We start from the raw sequence: 21,573 nt of genomic DNA on the forward strand, positions 1-21,573 counted from the left end.
GTCGCGGCCACCGAGCCAGGGAGAGAAGGAGCCGGGTGGCCGCCAGCCCGACGGCCAAACCTGGGGTCTTAATTCCTCATTAAGGTGCCCGTTGAGCGGCAAGACGCCCACTGGACAGGTGACGCGGCTCAGGACGGCTCTCGAAGGATCGGTCAGATCTCGCCAGTTAACGAGGGATCAGCCATAGGCAACTACGTCATAGCCTCAGGATTCTGTGACCTTGTCTCAGGGTGGCAGGCGCCCTTGGGTGAACGGCGTGCATACCTTGAGTTTTCTCTGCGGGACGGCGTCCCAGTCCAGCGTGCGGAACCAGCGGTGGCGCTTGACGTCATCAGCTCCGTTCTGGGGGAGAAAAACGTGCGCCATCAGGGTAAATAGGACTTTCATGGGACGGGAGATAAATATTCTAAAGAGCCTGCGTTCTTTCAGGATAGACACCAACCCAAACGGTTGGTAGGTTTTCAATAGTTCCCTGGAATAGGAGCCATTAGGAAAAACTCCCAATACACTTAGTTGTGTTTCCAACTAGCCCCTTGCTAGGAGACATCAACGGTCCTTAGGCTCCCATGGGTGCTGGTCTGGAAGAAAGACCAAGACAGGACCTCGGGCCAGCCTCTCGGCTCCAAGGGACAGAGCCAGTCACTTCTGTGTTTGTCACCTCTGTCCATCTTTACCGTGTTTCCCCGCTGTTCATCATCCTCCCCACACACAGAGACGGAATCTTATGATTTGCTGAGTCATTAAGACTGGTTCCCTGCTGTCCAGCAAGGAAGTCACAGGAGCAGGTCTGGGAGGATGGCTGCGGTCAGAGATCTCAACCATGGCGCAACGTGACCTTCCAATGAACAACTAGGGCCTGTCCATGTCCCTCCCGGGGTGGGGGCGCTGATGGCCAGCTGGCGGACACCAAGCTCACCATGACTCTTCCTCCTTCGAGGACGCCCTTAATTTAAAGGACACTTTGGCCAACTTTTCCCATCAGTTTAACATTGGAAGTGGTAAGAGAGACACGTAATCGGTGCCGTTACACAGAAAACAGGGGATCTCAACTCTACATGAAGTTCCGAAAATATGTATCGGTTCCTCGTCTTTCAAGTTTTAATGGTTTTCATCTCTTCGGCAGCAAAGAAAACCCTTCACTACCACAACTATGAAAGGAAAGGAATGGCGATGTGAACTGTTGCCAGCTTTCTCTAATGCTACCCTTCGGACGGTTCTTCTTTTCCTACTGGGGAAAAAATATGTCACCGTCACACGGGACGCCCAACAACGGGTACCTGTGGCCCGCGCACCTGAGGTGGGGCGGGGAGGAGGCAAGAAGGACCCGGGGTTGACGACTTGCAAGTGGTTCCAACTCTAGTGCAGATAGTAAGGTGTCACGGTATCCCCGTAGAAGACAGGAAGATGGATAGATAGACAGATGGATCGAAAGATAGATGGTACATAGAAAGCCGTGATAGACAGATTGATTAGATAGATATGGGGAGAGAGAGAGAAAGGTCATAGATACGTACATACCTACACAGATGATAGATAAAATAGGCAATAGGTAGATAACAGATAGATGGATACAGAGAGAGAGGAAGATGGACAGATGATACATAGACACACATACACAATCGGTAACAAATGATAAAAAGGTAGACAACGGAGACGGTGGAAGATTGATACATCACAAATAGATGATACACATAGAAAAACAGATGACAGGTGGACAGACAGATAAAACATGGATAACTATGGAAACAGAGAAAGGAAAATAGATGATTGATACATAGACAGATGGATGAGCAGGTAAGATCGATGGCAGAAAGATGCGTAGACGGATGGGTACACTGACACATAGCTAATCCCTCACAGATCCCTGGGGGTCATTTCCTCATCTGCCCACGAGCTGGGGCGTGCACCCCGAAACCCAGACCTGAAATCCGGCCGACGGGTCCCCACGAGCGCCGTGCCTTTTGGTTTTCCTCCAAAACTCCCAAGCGTGGCGCCCATGACAGCGACACGGCATGGAAACCGCCCCCCCGCCCCGTGCAAGGACCCACACTGACCTTCATGTTTCCCAGGCGCTTGGTCCGGTCAACCACCAGAAGCTTCCGGATGAGGTCCCTGTGCGGAGAAAGGAGACGCAGGAGTAAAAGCCGTTCGGGTCGTGAGGGAGGCCCACGTGGGTGGAGCGTGTCGACGGCCGTAACGCCGACCCCCAGAGCAGGACTTTGGACAGCGGTTTACTGGCTCGCGTTTTTTTTTTTTTAATGTTTCCTACCACTTCCGTTTCAGCGCGATCCATCCCCAAATCATTTACGGGACGCTGTGTCGCCTGCACACGGGGAGGGAGCTCACGGGAAAGGAGGCTGATGACATCTTTGCGCAGAAAAAGGGACTTAAGACGATGAGACAAATTGCCCTGGCTGGCGTAGCTCCGTGGATGGAGTGTGGGCTGCGAACCACAGTGTCACAGGTTCGATTCCCAGTCAGGGCACATGCCTGGGTTGCAGGCCATGACCTCCAGCAACCGCACATGGATGTTTCTCTCTCTCTCTCTTTCTCCCTCCCTTCCCTCTCTAAAAACAAATAAATAAATCTTTAAAAAAAAAGACAATGAGATGAATCTATACACCTGCTCTGAGGAAAGTGTGGGGCTGGACGGAAAAGGCACCTGCTAGGCGGTCCCTCCCGAGAAGACACCTCCTCTCACCAAAACAAGACCACCATGCCGTGCCCTGTGGGTTTCCGAGTTTACGGGATCCTGGGTTGGCCAGACCTGCCTTCCCATCAGGGCACAGAGCACTGGGGCCTGTTTAGGTCCGACGTCACATTCATCAGCTCTTCCCCCGAAACGGCAGACCGGGTCGGGACACGGCAAGCCAGTCCCGTTCGGATGGGAGACGAGCAAGCCCAAGGTTGGAGGGAAGGACCTGGGTCTGCATAAATGATGAGGATCTTATTTCTTTTTTTCTTTTTCTTCTTTTTTGGGGGGGAGTGGGGATGGAAGAGAAGAGGAGAGAGAGAGGGGAGAGAGAAACAGAAAAATGAGGAGGAGTGGAAACCAAAATAAACATAAGCTACGAGAACGCAAGCGAGAAAAGGGACCAGACTGGGAGGATGGTTACGTCGACAGTGCCTTCTTCTTTCTCCGGAACGTGCCGGAAGCCCAGGCAATGGATTCATCGGAATGACCTCAGCCCTTCCCAGGAAAGTCCTCATCAACAGCCTAAGATTTTTGGGGTCGTCCTTCCCCGGGGAGACTTCTCTTGGAAGACCTGAATCACTCAGTACTGGACAAATGGACACAGACCTGGTGATCTTCTGAGCTGCCTAAGAATTTGCAGGACCACGCCCTCCGTGGGCAGGACCCCCGCAGGTGCACCTGAGCCAGGACCCTTTCCACAGCCCCCTGGTTCGCCCAGGAGAATGCTAGGCGGCCACCCACGGCCAGACTTCTCTGTGGTTGTGAGTGGCTGTAAATCTGATTGTTGGCCAATGACTGCAAATACAGAACTCAGCATTAACACTGCTTTGCTGCCCACGCGAAATGTGGGGACCCCACTCACATGGACCCTGGGAGAAAAATCCCATGCAAGAGTGAGAGTGTCCATTTCTTTCTAGACAACATAGACTTTGGATTGCTCTCGCTGCCTTTGCAGCTCACTAGCTCACCATGCATGGGGCAGGGCTTCTTCCAGGGGATGAGCTTTAAATGCAGCTTCTTTTTTTGCTAAAAAACCCCCCAAAAACCTTAAAGGAGCAGAAAAGAGAGTGAAGCTTGTGCCTGAACTAGATTCATTAGCACCATCTGGGATGGGCAAGGGGTGAACGGACCCATCGACCCCTCTGGTGCAGCCAGAAATCAGGAGTCAGGGTACAAAATGGCTAAAAGGGGAGCAGATGGGTTAAGGTGTCTGGAAACCAAAAGCATTGTTACATTTTTTTTTAATTTTAGAGGGACAGAAGGAGATACACACACACACACACACACACACACACCCAAACTTGTTGTTCCACTTATGCATGCATCACTAGCTGCTTCTTGCATACGCCCTGCCTGACCGGGGATCGAACCTGCAACCTTGGCCTATGGAGACCACGCTCTAACCCACTGAACTACCCAGCGAAGGCCAGCATTCTTACATTGCTTAAAAACCCACGTTTTTTTGTTGTTGTTGTTGCTGTTTCCCTGCTGCCACGAACTCAATGGCACGCACACTCACAGACACTCACGTCGTCGAGGCCAGGCGAACGTTCCGGAAGCAGCCGGCTGGTTTCTGAAAACCTCAGTGTGAAAAAGGGACTCAAAGAATGAGAGTGACTCAGCCGGCAGGGAGAAGATACAACTCTGCTAAACTCATTACCACGGACGCCCACGGCCACGTGAGCTGCAGAAAGGGGGGGGGGCTTTCGTGTGAAACAGCCCGATGTCTCTCTCGTGAACCGTACCAACGAATGCAGCCCCGTACCCTCAGTCAACATCTGTCCCAGAAGGTGCCGATGACGGCCGAGACTCACGAAGAGGTGAAACGTCGTCAAAGCCGAGACCTGAAACCCTTTCCCCTCTCCACGGAAAACATGCCCCAAACACTTTAAACGCAGAGAAATAACGCAATACGGTCTCTTGCTCCGCAGCTGCCTGGCCCACGATTTTTCTTCTTCTTCTTCTTTGTGACGCCTGACAAATACACACGCCCGAAGGCAGAGGAAACGTCTCACTTACTTGACGTTGAAATCCAAGTGTCTGGGGAAGTCGATTCTGCCGGCAAGGATCTTCTGATAGATGCCAAAGGGGTTGTCGTCGAAAAACGGGGGGAACCTGTGGAATACACCCACAGGTTTATGCTCAGTGGGCGGGCGGCGGGGATGGGAAACATCCCCGCTGGGGGCCGGCGGCTGGGGCTGGTCCGTGGGGCTGGGGCTGGTCCGTGGGGACAGGGCGTAAGTGGCCCCACACGTCCCCTTTGCTTGCGTGCGGGAGCCCTGTCCGGGGACCCAGGGGGAGGGACTGTTGTAAGCCACAGGGCCCTGCCCAGCAGACACAGGGTGACCACACAGATGCCACGTGGCCAGCTGTGATGTGGCAGCTTGTGCAACGGACCAACATCCCCACGGTAGGTAGGCACGAGGGGCTCTCTTTGGGGTCCTCACTCGTCTGCCCAGAGGTGGCGCGCAGTAGGGACTCGGCCACCAGCTCAGGGACGCCTGGAGCCCCCGGAGCTGGAAGATGGGGGAAGGGTCCTCCCTGGAGCCTGTGGAGGGAGCACAGCCCCAGGACACCTGGGTAACCTCAGACGCCTGGTCTCCAGGACGAGGGAGGGTGAACGGCTGTGGTTTAAAGCCCCGCAGGGAGTGGACATTTGTGAGGACAGTGCCAGGACACCCATACACACAGATGACACACCTTAACTCTCCAAGTATTGATCAGAGAAGTAGAAAAACGGAAGAAATCAGAACGTGCCGTATCCCCTACAGAAAGGAAAATCCGTGGGAAGCACAGGCAGGTGAGTTAGAAAAAAGAAGGACCCTCCACCAACATAAAAACGCAGCAATGCCGGACGTGGTGTAAAATAGTCTTTAAAGCCCTGGCTGGCGTAGCTCAGTGGGTTGAGCACGGGCTGCGAACCAGAGTGTCGCAGGTTCGATTCCCATCCAGGGCACATGCCTGGGTTGCAGGCCATGGCCCCCAGCAGCCGCACATGGATGTTTCTCTCTCTCTCTGTCTCTCTCTCTCTCTCTCTCTCTCCCTCCCTTCCCTCTCTAAAAACAAATAAATAAATAAATCTTTAAAAAAAAAAAAAAAGATCATTGCGCCCCAGGATACAATTCTCGGCGGGCGGTACCGCCCTCTAGTGGCCGATAGCCTTGCAGCCGGAAAGCGAGCTGAGGACGCCCAGCGGGGAAGCTGATTCCCGGGGCTACTTTGTAGCCACCTTCGCATCCGCTTCCGCGTCCCCAGGCGCGCGGGGGACAGCGACCTTTGCCTCTGCTTGGGAACTTCCTGCGCGGGGGTGTCGGCGGAGGCATGCGGTCCTCGTGGTTTGCTGCTACAGACCTCTGAGTAAACAGGGATGGAACAGTCTCCAGCATTTTAGGTGGATAAACAGGTAGATGATAGAGGTGATTGACAGGTAGGTGAGTTAGATCGATAAATACATAGATGGATAGGTGGATGGACAGATACCTAGGTAGATAGACACATGATAGGTAGACATCAATGATTGATGAATAGACACTATGGAGAGAGATGATGGAGATAATAGATATTTAGAAAGAGGTAGATAGATAGATAGTGAGATTGGTAGATGGTGCAGGAGGGTGGACACAGATATGCAGATAGATTCGTACAGAGATGATATGCAGGCAATAAGACGATGGGCACTGAGTGATCGATAGATACACGAATTATAAGCAGATGCACGGTAGACAGACAGACAGAAAAATAAATCCCGGTGTGCACAGACTGCACTCCAGCTGGTCACCCTGTCCATGCAGAAAAAAAAAAATCCCTCACTCCACCTTCCTCTCTCCCTGGAAGGGAAGGCTCCCAGGTACCCTCTGGGGAGTTTTCCCGCATTGCCCAGGTGCAGAGCGGGGTCTGGCTTTGGATATGACCAGGAGCTGCCCTGAGTGTGGCCGTGAGACTGGCGGCCAGGAAACCGGGATGGGGGAGGAAGGGACACGGAGGGAAGGGGAGCAGGTGTGAGGGGCAGAGACGCAGCCCGTCCCATGGTCTGCAGAAACGGTCCCGGGCCGGCTGGCCGGCTGGCCACGGAACCAGCCAAGGCGAGAAGCAGCCCCCAGCTCCCAGGACGGGGAAGAGCACTTGCTGTAGGCAGCTGGTGGGGGACATCGGACCACCCTCAGCCGAAAGCCAGGCTTGCTGACTCCACCCCAAGGAGCCCTTGACAAAGGGTTGACCTCTCGGGCAACTGGGCGAGCGAGAGACATACCCTTCCAAAAGCCCTTCAGCGCCAGTTCTGGGTTTCAGAAAAACAGACGCTTTTTCTCTCCTCCGTGGTCACCCTCACTGAGTCCTAAACCACTTTTTGGATGGGTGTACGGGTGTCCGCCAGGGAGCTTACCCGGCTCCAGGGAGACCACACAGAGGAGAAGACAGAAGTATGGACAGAAGAGAGGGGTGTGTGGATGCAGGATAAAGAGTGTCCCCGGGCGTGCCTGGCTGGTGTACCTCAGTGGATGGAGCTCGGGCTGCGAACCAAGGTGTCGCAGGTTCAATTCCCAGCCAGGGCACATGCCTGGGTTGCAGGCCACGGCCCCCAGCAACTGCACACTGATGTTTCTCTCTCTCCCTCTCTCTTTCTGCCTCCCTTCCCTCTCTAAAAATAAATAAATAAAATCTTAAAACAAAAAATAAGAGTGTCCCCGGGCGTGACAAACCGCTCCCTGCTTCTGGTCGTAGGAAGCCAGCGGCGCTGTCAGGGTGCCCAGCCAACGACAGCGCCGGGACATCCAGGTGGAAGCGGCACCCCAAGGATCTGTGAGCCCCCCGTGCACCCTCCAGGGGCTGACAGGGCAGAGCAAAGTGAGCAGGCAACGGAAGTTGGGGGAGCATACCCTGACCCTCCCTGGCAGCCGGTACTCACCCCGAAAGCATCTCGAATATGAGGATGCCCAGCGCCCACCAGTCGACGGCTCGGCCGTGGCCCTTGCTCTGGATGACCTCGGGGGCCAGGTACTCGGGGGTCCCGCAGAGGGTCCATGTCCTGCGGAGACAAAGGGGTTCGCAGAAGCTCAGCGGTGGCGGACGCCGCCGGGACCGGCCCCTGCACGAGGTAGTCACGGTGGAACTGCCTGGCCACACCCGAAATGAGTACAAAAACCACAGTGAGCACCCGCTGTCAACTGAACCATAAAAGGGAATTCAGGGGACAAAAAACCCAGGACTTATACACAGACACTTAAATTACATACATACACACACATACATAGTGTTTTTTTTCTACTCCAGTTTACACTCAATAGTATTCTGCATTCCTTTCACAGGAATGGTACGGTGATGACAGAATCGTGTATTTTTTGGAGACGCTCCCCCCCCCCTACATTTTAAGTGTATGTCCCTACCAATGAGCAGCTTAAATGCAGATGGATTAAATGCTTCAACCAACAGAGGGTAGCTGAGTGGATAAGAAAACAATACCCAGGGACGTGCTGCCTCCAAGAGACCCCCCTCAGAACAAACAGAGCAGAAATATATTTGAAAATTTTTGCTAATGGAGCGACATGGTTGCCAAAGCTGACTTTTTTGTTGTTGTGGCTTGAAAATCAAGTGAATAAATAACGGTGCCGCCCTCCTAAAACACCAGATAAAACAAAATCAAATTCCTTGGGGCATAAAAAAAAAAAAAAAGGAAGGTAGGCCAAGGCCGGTGTAGCTCCGTGAATTGAGCGCAGGTCTGCGAACCAAAGGAATTGGTTCGATTGGTTGCAGGTTCGATTCCCAGTCAGGGCACGTGCCTGGGTTGCTGGCTTGGGTCCCCGGTGAGCGTGCGAGACGCAACCTCACACATGCATGTTTCTCTCCCTCTCTTTCTCCTTCCCTTCCCCTCTCTCTAAAAATAAATAAATAAAATCTTTTAAAAAATAATAATAATAATAATAAAAAGAATGTGGAATGGTACGGTAAGGTCCCTGACCGCAACGAATTCACTGTCCGCAACCCTCGGATGGAAACAGTGTCATTATTCCAGCTGCTCATTATCCCAGCTGCCTCGGTCTCCTGCAAACACCCTGTATCGGAGGAGATAACTTGCGGGCTTGCCTCAGTGCCAGGAGCTTGGTACTGTTGCGCACGGCGCTGGGTACTGTTGCGCACAGCGCTTGGTACTGTTGCGCGCCGCGCTTGGTGCTGTTGCGCACCGCGGTTACGCAGTTAAAACGACATTAGAACGAATGAGGGAAGCATCCTGTCCTCGGACTCTGTCTCCGGGACCCCTTACAGAGCCGCAGCCGGCTCTGTGGGCAGGAATAAGCCAGTTCTGTTCTCCCAGGGAGATTCGAGGCTCCGGCTGCCTCCGTGTTCCACGTGCTCGAGCCAAGGTGGGAAGGCTGAGCAAGGCTCACGTGCGCTCGCCATCATTGCAATGGCCTGGGTGGCTTCTCACCATAAGGGATGCTGGGATGTTAGGGGGTTACTCGAGGCGGAGAATTTGTGAGAGGATTTTCTCTGCTGAGGAGGCGTAATTTGCAAAAAATAAAAACTAAAATTAGCTTCTAGCCCCACCTAGAGGACGGCCGGAGGGAAGCAAGAGATTCTCTACAGCCAAGCGCTTTTCTGTCTAGTTGGTTACTCCGTTTCTTATTGGGATCATCCCCCGTTTGCCTGTTTTTTTGTTTGTTTGTTTTTTCACAACAAACGGGCGAACGGTTCCTTTCTTCTCCTTATAAAAGAATTCTCTTTACACTTAAAAAGAACCGCGACATTCAGTTACAACCTATACATTTGGGACGTTTCTGAAGACAGATCTTAGTTTTACGCTCTATTGTCTGATTGTCTTGATTTGCTCCTAGTCTGCCTAACTCGACCCAACCAACTTAGCTAACACAGTCTCACCTGTAAACAGGTGACGGTCCGCCCCGGCTGGTGTGGCTCAGTGGATTGAGCACCAGCCTGCAAACCCAAGGGTCGCTGGTTCGATTCCCAGTCAGGGCACATGGGGGAGTTGCAGGACAGGCCCCCAGGAGGGGGCGCATGAGAGGGAACCACGCATGGATGTTTCTCTCCCTCTCTTTTTCCCTCCCTTCCCCTCTCTCTAAAAATAAATATCTTTCAAAAAAGGTGACGGTACCAACTTCCACCTAAAAAGCATAACACTGGGACTAGACTTATTCAATCATAACACTGTGTTTTTTTCTCGAAAGTTGCTAAGACAGTCGCTGTAACAACTTGCCAGCACAAGAACGTGATTATCACGAAGGTGCGTGGTAACTAGATTTTTTTTTTTGCCATATATATGCAGCTATCAAATCATGGTGCTTTAGACTGGGAAAGAATAGACTATGGTGTGGGCCATATCTCAATGAAAAACAAAACAAAAGGAATAAAAAAAAAAATAACCACACAAGAGCCTTAGCCAAGGAGCTCGGTTGGTTGGAGCATTATGCTGTCACACCCCAGAGACTGTGGGTCCGATCCGATTCCCAGCCGGGGCAGGTACCTAGGCGGCGAGTTCTGATCCTGGTCAGGGCGCTCACCGGCGGCGACCAACGGCAGCATCTCACCCCACGGCTTCTCTTTGTCTCTCTTCTTGTGGGGGCCGGGGGCCTGGTCCCTGCTGATAGTAAACACCACGTCGTCGAGGCCGGCCGCGCAGGTACCGGGGCCTGCCTCCTCCGAAACGCGCGTCTCGGCTTACACGTGGGGAAGCGAGGCTGTGTGTTGGCTCCGTTGAGTAATGCAAGGCCCTGCGCTCATTGGCGGCTGTGCGCGTGGCTCTTGGAGAGGAGGCTGTTCTCAGCGTGCTCCCGGTGACGCCCCCCACCCACCACAGCAGCGGTGGGAGACCGTGTGCGCCACGGAATGACGGGGCTCTCCGCCACATGGGACGGCCGAAGCCCTCACGGCCGTGGTCCCGCTGCCCTGGCCTCGTGGGCCGTCTGCAGTGGGGTAACTCGTGTTCCCCGCCCCCCAAAAGCCCCATCCGCCCCCGTTGCTGTGCGCGGGACCTGATTTGGGGGCGGGGTCTTGGAGATGGGGTGACGTCGCCGTGAGCGGATAGGGAATGAAGGTGGGGCCAACTCCGTGAGTGGCCTCGTTAGGAAGAGGACACAGAGAAAGAGAAAGAGAGGGACAGACAGACAGACTTCTCTCTGCGCGCCGTGGGAGGGCCTGCTGGGGAGGGGGTGCCGTGAACTCCAGGAAGGCAACTCCGCCGGGAAGCGGCCACGCCCTGACCTTGGACCCGAAGCCTCCGGGAGTGTGAGAAACCAATGTCGACAGGGGTATTGATCCGAGGAGATCGCGATCTCACTCTGTGGACGTGGCTTAACCTTTACCACCTCCTCAGGTATTACCTCCGAATTTGGTGGCATCCGGGGTTACAGGTTCGACACGGGGATGTCGGAGGGACACAGTTGGGTGCGATACAATGGTAACCATGGTGCCAATTATGGTGGGGATGGTGATGATCATGGTGATGATGATGGTGATGGTAGGGATGATGGTGATTACAGTGATGATGGTGATGGTGATGATGATGGTGATGATGAGGATGATGATGGTGATGGTGATGATGGTGATGGTAGGGATGATGGTGATTACAGTGATGATGGTGATGGTGATGATGATGGTGATGATGAGGATGATGATGGTGATGGTGATGATGGTGATGGTAGGGATGATGGTGATTACAGTGATGATGGTGATGATGGTGGTGATGATGGTGATTACAGTGATGATGGTGATGGTCATGATGATGGTGATGATGATGGTGATGATGATGGTGATGGTGGACGGGATGGCGATGGAGTTGACAGACACAGACCACCTCATGCCTGCTCAGTGGTGGGCGGTGGGAGGCAGGTGAGACTGGGAACACCGGGACCCACCCAGCAACCATTTCCACTGCTTTATGGCAGGACAGGGAGGGGTGCCCACTTCTCGCCAGGATGCAAAAAAACCCCCACTGCACCACCCGTTTTTTAAAAACAAAGCAGGGAAAGGGAAGAGGGAAGAGACCCTGAATCTCACCCAGCCCATCGGTGATCTAACCAACCACCGGTTCACGAGACTTCCTGGGGACAGGAAACAAGAACAGGGACAGTGTGTGCTGGCAAGCCACCACACCCAGGCCGCAGGGTCTCCTGGTGGGCCAACAGCCTCCTGCGTTTCACAAATAAACAGCCAGAGGGAGGGGGGCGGGGCAAAAGTCAGAAGGTGAACTTGATGGATGAAATGCAGCTGACAGAGAACTCCGCCAAATGCCCTGTAGGAACCTGGGTTAGAGTCCGAGTCCCATGGCCGGGAGGGAAAAAGACATTTTTGAGACATTTGGGGGCAATGGGAATGTGGACTGGCTCTTAGATGACATGAAGGGTTTTTTTCTTTATAATTTCCTTAGATGGGATAAGGGCATCAGAGGGAGAGACAGGATGGTGGGCGCCTGCTGGAAAATAATCCCAGAAACGAAAACAGCAGAGGGGCAGAGACACCCAAGTGGTGATGTTTTGCGGTCTATGCATGCTGGCTGGTGGGTAGGGAGGGAGTCCATGTACGCTCTTCCCTGTACTTTTGTGTGTGTCGGAAAACATTAGGGGGATATTGAAAATATCCTATTGCGTGTCATCCCTAGCAGGAGGCCAGAAATAAAAATTCAAAGGACAGTATCGAACGGAAAACATCCGAATTAATGAAACTACCATGGAATCACTACTAAAGATCTGTCGCAGGGCAAGACAACCATCACTAAAAAGGAATGCTATGAATTTTACTTGTAAAAATCAAATGAGATGTTCTCAGTAGCTTCCTCTGACCCTTTTGGAAAATCAGCAATAATTCTAGTGTGTCCCTGCGTCTCTCAGGAGGGCTGGCTGTGTGTTGAAGAGGGTCAGCTGATTTCTGCACAGAAAGTTTGCCACGAGACGTTGGAAAGAAATGTTCAAAGTGATGAAAAGGAAGAAGAAGCGACACCCTAGATGGCTCTATCCAGCCGAGCTATCATGGAGAACGGAAGGGCAGATCGGAATGCTTCCTGGACAAGCTAAAGCTAAAGGACTCCACCGTCACCCAGCCCTTTATTCTAGGACGCGCGGAATCGACTTCTCTGAGAAAAAGAAGAAGATCAAAAAAAACGATGAACGTGAAAACGGCCACAAGCACGTACGTATCGAAAATGGAACCTAAAGAAGCAGAGTAAACACAAGAGTCATGGGTGCAAACCACATTTGGAGACAGTTGCCACACGGGAGAAGGGGTGGGCGGCAGAAGAAAAAGGCGAAGGGGTGGAGAAGCACAGGTGGACAGTTACGGAATCGTCCCCACCCCCCCAGGACGGAAAGTGCAGCCCAGGGAGCGTGGTTAGTAACAGCCCAACAACTGTGGACACAGCCAGGCAGGCGGGAAGAGATTTATTGCGATGACCGTCTCGTTAGTTACTTAATGTGTCATCACTGGGGTGTACGCCGGAAAGGAACACAGCATAATAATCTATGTCAACTGTAACTGAACAATAAATATGATGGAAACATGCAACCCCCCCCCACATTTGTATGCAAAACCGTTTCAAACAGGAATAAGAAATGTCCCCGTGAGAACACAAGAGTTTTGCAAAATCAAGGGGCAAGAGAAAAAAAAAAAAAACATCTAGGAAAAACATCGTCAATCAAGTCACCGTGAGCGAATAAACAAAAATTCGTAGAACAAGGAGGGCATTGAATTCCAGGGTGCTAAAATATGTTGTCCTTCACGGCATTCAAAAAAAAAAAAAAAAAAAGGCCCTGGCTGGTGTAGCTCAGTGGATGGAGCGTGGGCTGCGAACCAAAGTGTCGCAGGTTCGACTCCCAGTCAGGGCACATGCCTGGGTTGCAGGCCACGGCGCCCAGCAACCGCACATTGGTGTTTCTCTCTCTCCCTCTCTCTCTCTTTCTCCCTCCCTTCCCTCTCTAAAAAATAAATAAATAAATCTTTTTAAAAAATATGAGAAACATGGTTCTCTAAGTTGTCCTTTCAAAAATATTTTTCAGGAGGAAGTGTCTGTGTTTTGTTCCTTCTATCTTTGTCAGGGTTCCTGGGGACTTGGGGGGAATGTGTTGCTGTTTTTATGCAGAAGGGGGGCTTGCTTTGGGGACAGCTGACTCAGACCCGGCTGCTTCAGCAAACCAGGAGAAACACAGGAAAAGGGGGAAAAAAAGACTAAAAGTAAAAATCTTTGCAAACCACACTATGCATGTTGGGGAAGCTAAAAATTAGTGTCTAAAACCCATCTATCAAGCTGATAATAAGGCTGTCTTCCCAAAGCGCCAACCTATTTGTTAACCTCATTAATCGCGTGTTGATCTACACGGAACTGATTTCATTTGTTGAATCGTAAGCAGATGAACTGGATGGGGACATAGTCTGCCGCCCTTGCCACCAAGTGAGTCTGAGACACATTTTCCTTCTGCTTCATAGGAATCAGACTTCCGAATAAAACGAATTCAAAATAAAGGAAAGGTCCATCCTACACCACGTGCTGCCTGTAGGGGGCAGCACGCAGGTACTGAAACCGACATCCATGATTTAAAAAAAAAAAATGAGTTTTTCTTTCTACATTGTAAAAACACCTCCTTTTTTTTTTTTTTATCTGCTTGATTCTCAGAAATGCGACCAATGGAATTCCATAAAGGAAAATGAAAGTGCATTGAACTAAGAAGCTCATGGGGTGGCCCCTCACACACTGTCAGGGAGAGAAATAACTTGCTATAAAACTGTCCCCAGTTCAGTTTTCCCTTAAATACAGATGCGTCTACCACGTGACGAATACAGTTCTCTCCTTCTCTGAGCCTCCTTGCCTGAGAAGCACCTACTGAGCCCTTGCAATGCACTGAGAAACCCACATCTTAATCCAACTATAGTCATTGAAAACTTGGCAAACCCACAGACGAAGCACGCACTACAACGGCTTAAGGATTTTGGGAGAGTTTGCACGGGTGCATCAGCCTCTGCAGCTGTAAATATTAGGCGTCGAGTGTTCCTGATACAGATTGAGGGCACCGATTCGGGCGCCTTTGTGAGAGGCAAAGGCACCTGGGGTTCCAAAAACTTGGCAGCAAAAAATGCGTGGAATGTGTCCACTTTTATTAGGGCCGTGTGTTGAAATGGCTGGACTGGTCCTATGTTGCACTGGAGAGGCACGTGAGTAAAATTATTTGTTACTTAGTTAAAAAAAGGATGACTTGAGAATTTTAAACAACCCAGGAGGTTGTTTGTATTAGACAGTGGTGCTCTAGAACAACAGGACTTTCAGAACATAAATGAGGAAAGTTGCCCAGAGCGCCCCCTTCAGGCATCCATGTTGCTGTCCGCAGGTGTGGGGACATCAGCAACGAGACTGTCCCTGAGACCGCTGTGCCTGGGTGTGTCTGTGTTTCACACTTAATGGTTCTCAGTGACTTGGTGAGCCCTTCAGGACAGGAGAAAGGGGGCTCACATTTTATTACGGGGATAAAAACGACAAGAAAAGCAACCAAAGCCCTGGCTGGCGTAGCTCAGTGGATTGAGCGTGGGCTGCGAACCAAAGTGTTGCAGGTTCGATTCCCAGTCAGGGCACATGCCTGGGTTGCAGGCCACGGCCCCCAGCAACCGCACATGGATGTTTCTCTCTCTCTCTCTTTCTCCCTCCCTTCCCTCTCTAAAAATAAATAAATAAAATCTTTAAAGAAAAAAAGCAACCATATAAACCAAGGCGCCATCCCCCCCAAGCAACAAACCTACTAATAGAAAACTATCATGTGGCATGAAACGGAGAAAAGGCCAATGCACCAAAAAAAAAAATTAGAACGTTTCTTTCCTCCACTCTTCTTCCCTCGCCCTGTCTCTCTCATCCCTCTGCGCTAAATAAAACTCGAGAATCGCATTCGAAAACAAATGTTTGGACCCCAAGAGAGACCGCCCCCCCCCTTTGCTTCATGGAAGGGGTCCTTCTGGCTGAAAGGCACGGGATAGAAAACACGAAGAGGGTTTTGTGAAACTATGAAGAGTGAATGAAATCCTTCGTTTTATGAACGTGGTGCATCACGCCAGACTCACTGTGCAATATCGAACCCCACTGTGTGTGCCAGGGAGAGAGACCCCGCTTACTACGGCGTAGGGGCTTTGGGCCGTCCTGCTAAATAAACTCTGTTTGGTCGCGTGTCACTGAGGGCTCCTGTTGTACGCCCAAGGCTAATATAATACCCAGTGTCCACTCTAATTCTCATTATACAGGACGGACTTCGGCACAGTCATCATAACCTCCTCCCCCTCCGGTTGAATAAACCGGTCCATGAAGCCAAAAGATATTTCATCGTGGACGATGTAAACTTTTATTGGTGCTGTTATTCTGAGTAATATCCATTCTCGGGGACGGGACAATGGAGAAAACGGTTGTCCCAGTAATTTCGTGTTCTGGAAGTCTACATGAAATGACGGCATGGATTATACAGTTCCGTCTGCATGATGGTTTTAGAATTCATGTGAAACACCAGTAAATATTTATGCCCAGGGTATGCACTATATATACTTTTACTTCTCTAAGAAAACACTGAAATTAATTAATAAACTATATATCCATCAAGAGGACCTTTTTTGTATTTTGTTATTATGAGAAATAAAACCCCCAAAATATGGCTTTTAAAAAAGTACATGAACATGCCCTCATTAGTTTCACATTCGTATTCTGCTTCTGTCAAACACGGGGAAATGAAACAAGGTCAGCCCTGCCCGTTTCCAGCCATGTCGTAAAAATGATTTGTTGGCGCAAAGAAAATAATGGCAAGTGTAACTCACAGCACTTAAGGGACAAGGGGAAAATACAGTCGTTTTGGGGAGTTGCCCAAGAGATGGGCCAGAGGTCGGAAGGTGGCTCTCTGTTGAAAATGGAAAAAAAAAAAAAAAAAAGGTGGGGGATGGGTGAGTGTGGCAACACAGCTCCTTGACTTCCTGATGTTGATGAAATAAAACCAAGCTACCTTCAGATACATCATCGCACGCCACTGAGACTGGCTACCGCCAATAAACCCACAGACAGCAAGGGCCTGCGAGGTCGTGGAGGAAAAGGGAACCCCCGTGCCCTGTGGGTGGGACTGCAGACTGGGGCGGCCACGGTGCGGAGAAAAAAAAAAATACCGGTAGGAAACGTCCTCAAGAAATTAAAAAATGGAACTGCCATTCCACTGCTGGGTATATCTGAAAAAATAAATAAATAAAAGCAAAACGTAATTTTGCTTTTGCAAGAGTAATTGGAAAGAATTTGTGCACCCCTGTGTTCATGGCAGTGTGGCAAGGCTTGGAAGCAGCCCAAGTGCCCGTGAATAGGTGAGTGCATAAAACACCTTGGGCACATTTGCACGTTTGCACTATGCAATACTGCTCAGCTGTTAAAAAAAAAGGGGGAGCAATAAAAACGGGGTCTCCAAGAGATACCTGCACCCCACTGCATCACGGCGTTGCTGACAGCTGCCCAGACACAGGAACCACCTGCCTGTCCACGGACGCATGTACGAGTGGGAAAAACAGCGCGAGACCGAGGCCATGGTTAGTATCCAGCCATTCGCGACAGCCCGCGGGGGGCGCAGCAGGCGCCCAGCTAAGTGAGGCAAGCCAGGCAGAGGAAGCCGAATACGGCACGATCTCCATTATCCGTGGGCTCGCAGAGAAAAGGAAGAACGCGCAGAGGAAGGGAGAGCAGGTGGGCGGCTGCGCGCAGCAGGGACAGGGTGCGTGCGGTCAGAGGGCGCAGGCGAGGGGAAGACGCATAGGCGGTCACTTACTTGTCCACCAGCTTCTTGGCAAAGCCGAAGTCGGTCAGCTTGACGTGCCCGTCCTTGTCCAGCAGGATGTTCTCGGGCTTCAGGTCCCGGTACACGATCTCCTTGGAGTGCAGGTACTCGAGCGCGCACACGATCTCGGCCGAGTAGAAGAGCCCCGCGCTGTTGGAGAAGCGGCCGCAGTTGCGCAGGTAGCTGAACAGCTCGCCGCCCGGCACGAACTCCATCAGCATGTAGAGGAAGCGCTCGTCGTGGTGCGTCCAGAAGCTGCGTGGGAGGCGGGGCGTGAGCGCGGGGGCCACAGGGGGCGGGCGGACCCAGGCAGGGGGCGCGCAGGTGGGAGGGCGTGCGCAGAGGCGCGCGCACCAAGGTGCAGGGGCGGATTGGCCTGAGGACCGACACTCCTTCCGAAGGGCACATGCCAACTAAAACAGCGGCTATTTCCGGAGGCTGGGGTTGGTTGGATAGGTGCTAGGCGTTTAGATACAAACTGAAAACACAGCACACACACAGCAGTGATCACACGTGCCTAGATGTATGCAAAGGAACGGGTATCCTTATGAAATGTATACACAAGTGTGCCAATGGCGCTGGCTGGCGTGGCTCAGTGGATCCAGGGCTGCTGTGTGAACCAAAGGGTCACCGGTTCGATTCCCAGTCAGGGCACAGGCCTGGGCTGCCATCCAGGTCTCCAGCAGGGGGCATGTGAGAGGCAACCACACATTGATGTTTCTCTTCCTCTCTTTCTCCCTCCTTTCCCCTCTCTCTAAACATAATAAATAAAATATCTTTTTTAAAAAAGTGTGAGAATGGACAAGAGGAAATACCGTGTGTTGGTAATCAAGTGGCCAACAGCTTCTGACAGGTTGAATTCTGTCCCACACACGTAATTCCTACGTAACTGTGCGAACTCCAGGACTTCAAAAAGGCACTGCATTTGGAGGTGGGTCTTTACAGAGGTGACTTAGGTGACATGAGGTCCCTAGGGTGGTGGCCCTGGTCCCACAGGGCTGGGGTCCGTGTAAGAAGAGGAGCTGGGGACACAGACACACCCAGAGGGACGCCCATGGGAGGACACAGGGGGAAGACGGCTGTCCACATGCCCGGGAGAGAGAGAGGCCTCAGGGGGAGCCAGCCCTGCCCTCCCCTGGATCCCAGCCTCCAGGACAGGGAGGAAGAATTGTCTGAGGCCCTGGACAGACCTTTTAGGGGCAGACAACCTTGAGCATCATTTAGCGGACTCGGAGAATGAAATCTCTGTGTTTCAAGCTGCCCCGGTGGAGGACGTTTGCTTTGGCTTCTCTCGCTCACATGCACCCCCGGGGGCACATTGGCAGAGGGCTCACACCCAGTTCGGCGAGCCAACACACCATCAGGGCCTGGAAACTTCCAGCTCATTAACGCCGGACCGCCGTGCCCCCAGCAGCAGGAGGCATTACGGGCTGCAGAGGGAGAGGTTCCTGAGCCATTACGGGCAGGGGAGGGCCCGGGAGAGCCAGGGAGTGGGAGAGTGCCCGGGAGAGCCAGGGAGTGGCAGCCTGCTTACAAGGGCATTGGCGGGCTCTGTTCCCGAAAGAGAAGGCTCCCGTCGGGAACCAAGACGTGGAAAAAAAGGGTGGATGAGACACTGAGACACGGGGCGGGGGGCAGCTGAGTGTGCTGGGTATATTTCGGAAATCTTGGAGATGAGGGAGAAGAAGGTTTTCCCACTGAGGCGACGAGGCAAAAAGAGACAGGAGTTTACACCATGCATTCTCATAACCCCCTCGACGCCCAGTGGATTGGCTGCAGAGGCTCCCAGAAGTCAGAGACGCATTCCTCACTGGGTCCCCAGTTTTGTTGGGTTTTGTTTCTTTCGTGAACGGAGTGAACTCGGAAGCAGGAAGATGGGAGAGACGCGGAGGGCAAGGGGGCGGGAAGGAGTAGGGGGGATGCCTCGCCTTGCCCAATGGACACCTGCAGCTGTTTGCCAACCCACAGACTCCCCAAAGTCATCTTTGTGGGTCGACGGCAGCTATATGGGGTTCAGGGTTTCCACTCCAGCCCCTCTCCCCTGCCAGGAGGGCAGCGGAGGGGGGGGGGGGCCTGAAAGCTTTCACCCCTGATCTCCTTGGCCGGCCCACCTGGTAGGCAGCCCCCACACTCAGGTAGGGACCCAAAGTCACCTTGTTCACACAGCACACCTGGGTCGTGCTCTTCCCGGGAAATCCCGACGGGTTTCAGAGAGCCATGTCGAACACAGAGAGGAAGAACCGAACACCCAGTTCTTAGTAGAGGTCACAGGACAGCTGTCCCCTCACCACGGGGGAAGAAGGGCGCCATGATCTTGGGCTGTGGGAAGGTAAGTCCGTCCCACGGACCTCGCCACAAAGTCACTCAAAGCACACACAAGCCGTAATACCCAGGAGCGGCACTGATTATTATGTGACAGAAGGCATCTTTGCCTCCGCACTTCCCCGCCACGGGCCCCGAGCTATCAGCAGCCATGAGCACTAACACATGCCCTATAAAGATTCTCCATCATCAGTTAAAAACAAAAAACAAAAACAAAACCCCACAATGGCTATGGAAAGAGAAATTTCCCGAGAGCCCCAATTCTGATTCCTTCGTCTTTCTCCAAATCACTGATGCCCAAGAAATACCGTGGGGGGGGGGGCTGGGTGGGGAGAAACAGAAACTCCTTGGCCACATCCTTCCTTCCAATCTCCAAAAATAAGACTTCTCTCTTATGCAGAGCATTTACGGAGAGTCAGGCATTACGAATGACCAGAGCCAAAGTACCCAAAGCGAGAGGAATCACCGCCACCCCCAGAACGTCCACAGACATGCAGGCGTCACTTGGGGCTTACGCGCTGACGGAACACAGTCCGTGCGGCCACAAGTGAATTCAAGTCCGAGTTCGGAACATCGTACAGGGTTGACTGTGAGCAGGCCATCCGTGGGTCAGACCATCCCCCTTACATGCGGGGTGCTGACCCTTGCACTCAGTCCATAAACAAATAAATAAAAGTGCATTTCACTCAGCAGCATGCTCTCCGGGTCCGTCCACGTGAAGGGTACGATTCCCTTCTTCTTTGCGGCCGTGTAACTATTGCTTGTGCTTTTTTTTTTTGTCCACTCCTCTGCTGATGGACCACGCTTGGGCCGCTTCCAAACCTTAAAAACCAGCCGGAGAGAGAAAGGCCAGGCCCTAGCATGTCACTCCTACGTGAAATCGAATGAACGGAATATAAAGTGAAAAGCAAAGCAGAAACAGACTCATAGACACAGAGAACAGACTGACAGCTGTCCGAGGGAAAGGGGTTGGGGAGCTAGAGGAAAAAGTTGCAGGGATGAAGCAAAACAAAAAAATACTCATAGACACAGACCACAGTGTGGGGATGAGCAGTAGGAAGGGCAGAGGGGAGGCGGAGGAGGGTGGAGGGAGACACACGGTGACGGAAGGAGACGTGACTCGGGCGGTGAGCACGCAATCAATGCAACATACAGGTGACATTTCATGCAACCGTGTGCCCGAAACACGTACAATCGTATTAACCAATGTCACCGCCATAAATTCAATAAAAAACAAACTGCAAAGGCAAAGAGAATGAGAAGGTTGGCCGCACGGATAAGAGAAAGGAAGGGCATGTTTCGGAGCTAACACTCACTGAGAAAGGTGTGTTTTGCGGCTAACACTCCCTGTACGGGTTCTTGAATGTTTTCGGCTGGGACACCTGGCACAGGAGGTGCTACTGGGTGCAGGGGGAGAGGCCAGGCAGGCTGCCCAGCAGGGCAGAGGGTGCCCCATCCACCGCCAGCGGTTACCTAAGCTTCCTATGTCCATGGTGCTGCGTCTGAGACACCTGGTTTATGAGCACGAGAGACTCTCTTGGCCTCTCTCTGCCTCTCTGTGCCTGTCTCTCTCTCTCTGTCGACACATGTATCATCCATCCATGTATCATCTATCAGCTGTGTATGTATTAATTATCTATCCATCCATCCATCCATGAATCCATCCATGAATCCATGAATGCATCCATCCATCCATCCATGAATCCATCCATGAATCCATGAATGCATCCATCCATCCATCCATGAATCCATGAATGCATCCATCCATCCATCCATGAATCCATC

The 21,573-nt window shown here is 52.1% G+C and overlaps 1 protein-coding gene across 5 annotated transcripts in view; it reads right to left on the reverse strand.

Annotated features, from left to right (window-relative positions):
• Positions 1-21,573, reverse strand: part of PRKX (protein kinase X-linked) — a 67,371-nt gene that overhangs the window by 18,086 nt on the left and 27,712 nt on the right. For 3 of the 5 annotated variants that reach the window (XM_036017225.1, XM_036017224.1, XM_036017227.1), the window contains exons 3-8: positions 17,458-17,721; positions 10,170-10,286; positions 7,599-7,718; positions 4,715-4,810; positions 2,055-2,112; positions 265-342 (exon numbers count right to left, since the gene is read on the reverse strand). In XM_036017225.1, coding sequence (XP_035873118.1) covers positions 265-342; positions 2,055-2,112; positions 4,715-4,810; positions 7,599-7,718; positions 10,170-10,286; positions 17,458-17,721 — 733 coding nt within the window. The remainder of the gene's footprint in view (positions 1-264; positions 343-2,054; positions 2,113-4,714; positions 4,811-7,598; positions 7,719-10,169; positions 10,287-17,457; positions 17,722-21,573) is intronic. The other 2 variants (XM_036017226.1, XM_028503746.2) reach the window with 2 other exon arrangements.

The sequence above is a fragment of the Phyllostomus discolor genome, chromosome Y, assembly GCF_004126475.2.
Source record: "Phyllostomus discolor isolate MPI-MPIP mPhyDis1 chromosome Y, mPhyDis1.pri.v3, whole genome shotgun sequence".
NCBI classification, from domain to species: domain Eukaryota; kingdom Metazoa; phylum Chordata; class Mammalia; order Chiroptera; family Phyllostomidae; genus Phyllostomus; species Phyllostomus discolor.